This window comes from Clytia hemisphaerica, unplaced genomic scaffold (assembly GCF_902728285.1).
Source record: "Clytia hemisphaerica strain Z4C2 unplaced genomic scaffold, Clytia hemisphaerica genome assembly, whole genome shotgun sequence".
Classification (NCBI taxonomy): domain Eukaryota; kingdom Metazoa; phylum Cnidaria; class Hydrozoa; order Leptothecata; family Clytiidae; genus Clytia; species Clytia hemisphaerica.
This window is the reverse complement of record NW_027103253.1, coordinates 574,420-579,191: the sequence shown is the minus strand read 5'-3', so window position 1 is coordinate 579,191 and position 4,772 is coordinate 574,420. Positions and strand designations below refer to the sequence as shown.

General features: G+C 35.2%; 1 protein-coding gene across 1 annotated transcript in view; it reads right to left on the bottom strand.

Moving 5' to 3' along the window:
* LOC136797878 (large ribosomal subunit protein uL16-like) overlaps positions 1 to 4,772 on the bottom strand; it is a gene marked incomplete in the record, with an annotated part of 13,517 nt that continues 8,745 nt past the window's right edge. Inside the window, 2 exon segments of the mRNA XM_067054462.1 lie at positions 1 to 226; positions 2,105 to 2,514. Of these exon segments, the coding sequence (XP_066910563.1) occupies positions 68 to 226; positions 2,105 to 2,514 (569 nt within the window).

The window sequence follows — 4,772 nt, the reverse complement described above, 5'->3', positions numbered from 1 at the left end:
TCCAGGTGGTTGTTATCTTGTAATTCCATGACATCAAAATTTCTGTTTACAAACAAATAAACAAAAATTAACATCTACTTTCTCTCCATTTCCATTGTTTCAAGGGTCCCTTGTTTGGATAATATTGAACATTGGTACCGTCTGGTTTGATGGAGCCATCCTTACGGCGTGCAACATATTCTTCTCTGTTCCAGCGGGTAAATCCCCATTTCTTGGAAACAAAGATCTAAGAATTGAAGAAAATAACAGGTTGGAATCTCTTGCTTTGAGGAAAGGCTAAAATTCTGAGATGTCTAAGCCTGGGCATCCAAAAAAGTACGTTCGTCACAGTTTTTTTTTGAGTTAAAAAACCGAATTGCAGCGTATTATCCTTTTTCGTAACTTTTGGCTTGATTATAAGCTCATCAACAATTCGGTACTCGGTTCCTTTATTTTTGTGAATATTTCTTTTTATAATTCAAGTCTTAGGTTTTGATTAAAATATAGGAACCGAGTTATAAAATAGAGATAACTCGAATTTTTAACTTGTTTTTCATAGCTCAACAAAATAACTTGAAAATGGAATAAGCGAGGGGATTGGACAAAATCTCAAAACTTAGTTAGCGGTGGGGTCTGAATAAAAATGTTCTGGGAGGAAAATTTTTGAAAGCAAGGAGGCTAATACAGCAAAATTAGGACAAGGGGATCAAAAACATGAAATTAAATCCACGCGAAATTTTTTAAAACTCTTGATTCGCAGAATCAATCATTCCAGAAAATTTAGATTCTTTTCGCGAAATTTAGTCCGATTAAAGTATTCACTCTATAGTGGTCGATTTCATAAACTATGACAAAATAGTCGAACCGCACCGCACTGGGCTCAACTTCAGATTTTCCCGTTATTAGAAGGCCCAATTGTAACATTTCAAATATTTAGTATTAGGTAGCAAATATACTTTGTCCGTTTTGGCTGAAATTTGGTACACTTGTTCCTTGGGTGAATACCTGGGGGTGTTTTTATCTTAATTTTTTCATTTTTTTATGTGCGTTAGAATACCTTATTGGAACTAATTTTCACGGGTTTTAATTTTAGCGTTTTTCGCGGTTTTTCGTCAAAATCGCGAAAATTTGATCCCGCGAAAAATTTTGAGAGCTGAAAACCGCGAAAATTAATTCCCGTGAAATACAATTTTTTCCAATTTTATCGAAAAATTTGAAAAATCCCTAGGAAAATGAAAGAAATTTGTCCAAAAAAGGGCAAAACCGCGAAAATTAAAACCCGCGAAAATTCCAAAATGGAAAAAACCGCGAAAATTAAAACCCGCGAAATGCAATTTTCCGGATATTTTTTTTCGACCGCGAAAATTAGTTCCCGCGAAAATTAGTTCCAATAAGGTAGTGTCCTCGTCCTAAGAGCCTTTCAAAATAAATAACTTAGGAGAAAGTTCCTCAAACCTTTTGTGGCTTTTGTTCACACGTTGCTCTGAAAAATTAATTTCCCACAATTTATCATATACGAAAATTGATTTTAAAATTTATCAAGATATTAAAGTTTTCTTGGGTTCACAAATGTTTACATATATCCCTATTCTTAAAGTCTACCATCATAGCTTTACAGTCACTATCCACAGACAAGTTTAAAATATCCCGATCAAAGGGTCTGACAATTGTGAGATCAGCCAATCTCCGAACTCTGCTCAATAGCACATAAACAAAACTCAAATGGATTCTTTTCATTCCTTTTGGAGGGATTAAATCAATTATTATTTTGTTTAATGTTTGTCCTTGACTCTTATGGGCAATGCAGGAAAAAGCATACAACAATATAAACTTACTGTTTACTGCCAAATTTCAGCCAAATTTGACCATTTTTGCAGTCTCCAGGCTGCCCCAAAGTCTTAGCCTCGTTTTGGCGAAAAACTCGTCCCCAGGCCCCAAAAATCAAAATTTTCAAAAAATGAAAAAAACACCCCCAGATATTCACACAAGGAACAAGTGTGCCAAATTTCAGCCAATCCGACCTTTTTGAAGTGTCCAGCCTGCCCTAAAGTTTTCGGACGGACATACAGACATTCTCAGATTATAGCTCAACTGAAGTTGAGAACCAAATTTAGTACTCAAATACCTTTTGACGTCCAGGGAACTTGAATTTAGCTCTTCTCAAAGCTTCAATAGCAACGTGTTCATGTTGATCTTTGCATCGAATGGAGATTAAAGGTTGTCCAATATTAACGCGAGCAACTGTTCCTTGTGGCTTACCGAAAGCACCTCTCATTCCTGTTTGAAGCCTATCAGCTCCGGCACACGACAACATTTTATTGATACGGACAATGTGGAATGGATGGACACGTATACGCATGTGGAAACTTTCTTTTCCAGCAGTTTTAACCATGTATTTGTTGGCGCAGATACGTGCTGCCTCTAACCCTTCTGCTGAAAGTTGCTCATATTCGTCAGATACGAGATTGACACATTTAGGGAAGTCATCGACAGGTTGTCTCTTTCTTCCCAAATCAAAAATCCTAATCTTCGAGTCTGAAAAAGTAAAAGTGACAAATTTGTTGCCCTGTTTATTGCTAAGAACAATGATTTAAAGCTTCGGGGACACAGAAACAATTTTTGTGCGATTGCATTGAAAATTATTTGTTGCATTCGCATGAAAATTGATTCCGTGCACATGAAACAAAATTTATAAAATTAAAGTTAGAACACGTGTGACAGCGATTCAAAATGGCCGATGATTTTAATTCGTGTTTATTCGTATAACGAATTTGATAGGTTAAAAAAAATGTTGCAAAAAATCTTTGAGGTGAGGGGACACGAGGGTTTTGTCAGGGGGGGGGGTCAGTACTAAAATGTAAGACATACATGAGTACTAAAAGGATTTTCGCTAATTTTTGACATACCCCACCTATTTTTCGAAAATGTTATTTTAGTACACATGTACTAAAATTATTTTGAGCAATTTAACATAGATACCAATTCTTTGCCCTTTTACAGCTTTAAATTTACCAAAATGGGGTCATTGTTACAAACCTAGTCGAATTTAGTGCATCAATCTGCAAAATAATAGAATTTTATTACTAAACTGTGCTGAACTATACATAAAAATATTTTTAAAAAATATTTAAAAAATTGGAAAAATTCTGAAAGATTTCTGAAGATTTTTTCGAGAATTCCTGAAAAAAAAAATCAATTTTTTTTCAAAATTGTTAAAAAATGCTCCATTTTGGCTGATTTTAGAACAAAATACTAAGATTTTTCAAAAATTTCTTTAAGGGACCACCCTTTTTGGTATTTTAGTACACATGGTACTAAAATTATTTTTGAGCTTTTTTGCGTACCACCACGTCACTAAATGTCATGATGTCTGAGATTTTAGTACCGACCCCCCCTGGTTTTGTATAATTCTCAATTGCAACATGAAAACTTTGTTGCTGTAACAAAAACATCCAACAGAAAATGTTGCAAAATAGCAATTCCTTAATTTTCGCACAGAATACGTGCCCAAATATAAAAGGCGCGCGAAATAGTCTATTTTTGCACACTTGGCCGCGCGAAAATTAAAGGATGTGCGAATTTATAGGACCTCCTCCCCACCGGGGCAGGTCCAAAAATCAGAGTTTCACTGAATTTTTGAAACATTCTTCCAGGTTTTCCAGGGTATCTCTAAACCCTGCAACCGGATCACTGAATACTTATAAAAATAAACTCTATCCTATTAAGATTAGTTATGGTAAAATTGACATTCCGATTATATGGTTGTTTTCAAGTGCAAGGCAAGAATACCTTTAGAGCTCTGCAACTTTTTCACGAGGAGGAAAAAGTTCAATGATACTTTGATAATTAATATAGCATAGTGTCTGGCCTTCATACTGTGGGTGAAAGTATGAAGGAATTGGCTATGCATTGGTTTGACAAATTTGAAGTCCTCTGTGCTAAGGTCTGTCTCAAATAATTTGCAGCTGAGACAAAATTGGATGTAACTTTTGAGGGAATTTGAATCAAGTTGTGATTTTTTCTGCATGCCCCCTGCTGGTCTGGGGGGGTTAACAAATTTTTCCCAAAATAGGAGGGGGCTGGAAGTACACCACTTTTTTTTTTTTGGGGGGGGGGGAGCTAAAATCTCTTCACTTAACGTGGGGGCTAAAATAATTCAGCCTAATAGTTGGCCTCCATTACTCAAATAGAAGCTCATGAATCTGAAAACATTTCACCTGCACCACAATATTTTTATAGAAAGTGGGCAAAATATTTTATCTTAAACTTAAAACCGAACGCAATTTACATTGGAAAACCCTTTTTTACTGGATCAATTTTTTGAAAGTGTCTAGGGTCATAAGTCCTGGGGCTAACAAAAGATTCATAAATCTTGAGGATCACTCCTGTCAAATAGCAATTATACCACATTTCTACAAGAAGTTGATATTTATCTTCTTCATTTTTTTTTGCTTGATCATATTCCACCACAAATATCTTTTCAACAAGCACAAAGTTGCAACTGCATTCAAATTTTATCAAAAGTTACAGCCATTTTTTTATTTCCATCCACCCTCATTGAAATTTTTGAACTGTAATTCACTGCCATGATAGAGCCGGTACCCCTGAGGGTAAAAAATTGGGTCCAGTTTTAAGGTCAATACATCTCAATGGATTTTATTTTAGCAAATTTAAACGGAGCACCAATGGTTTTTCCGACATATTTATAAATCCAACAACATTTACTACCAACTATGCGACTGGATTTGGGGATGTTTAAAGACACAAACTGAACATTTTATTGATATATGCTT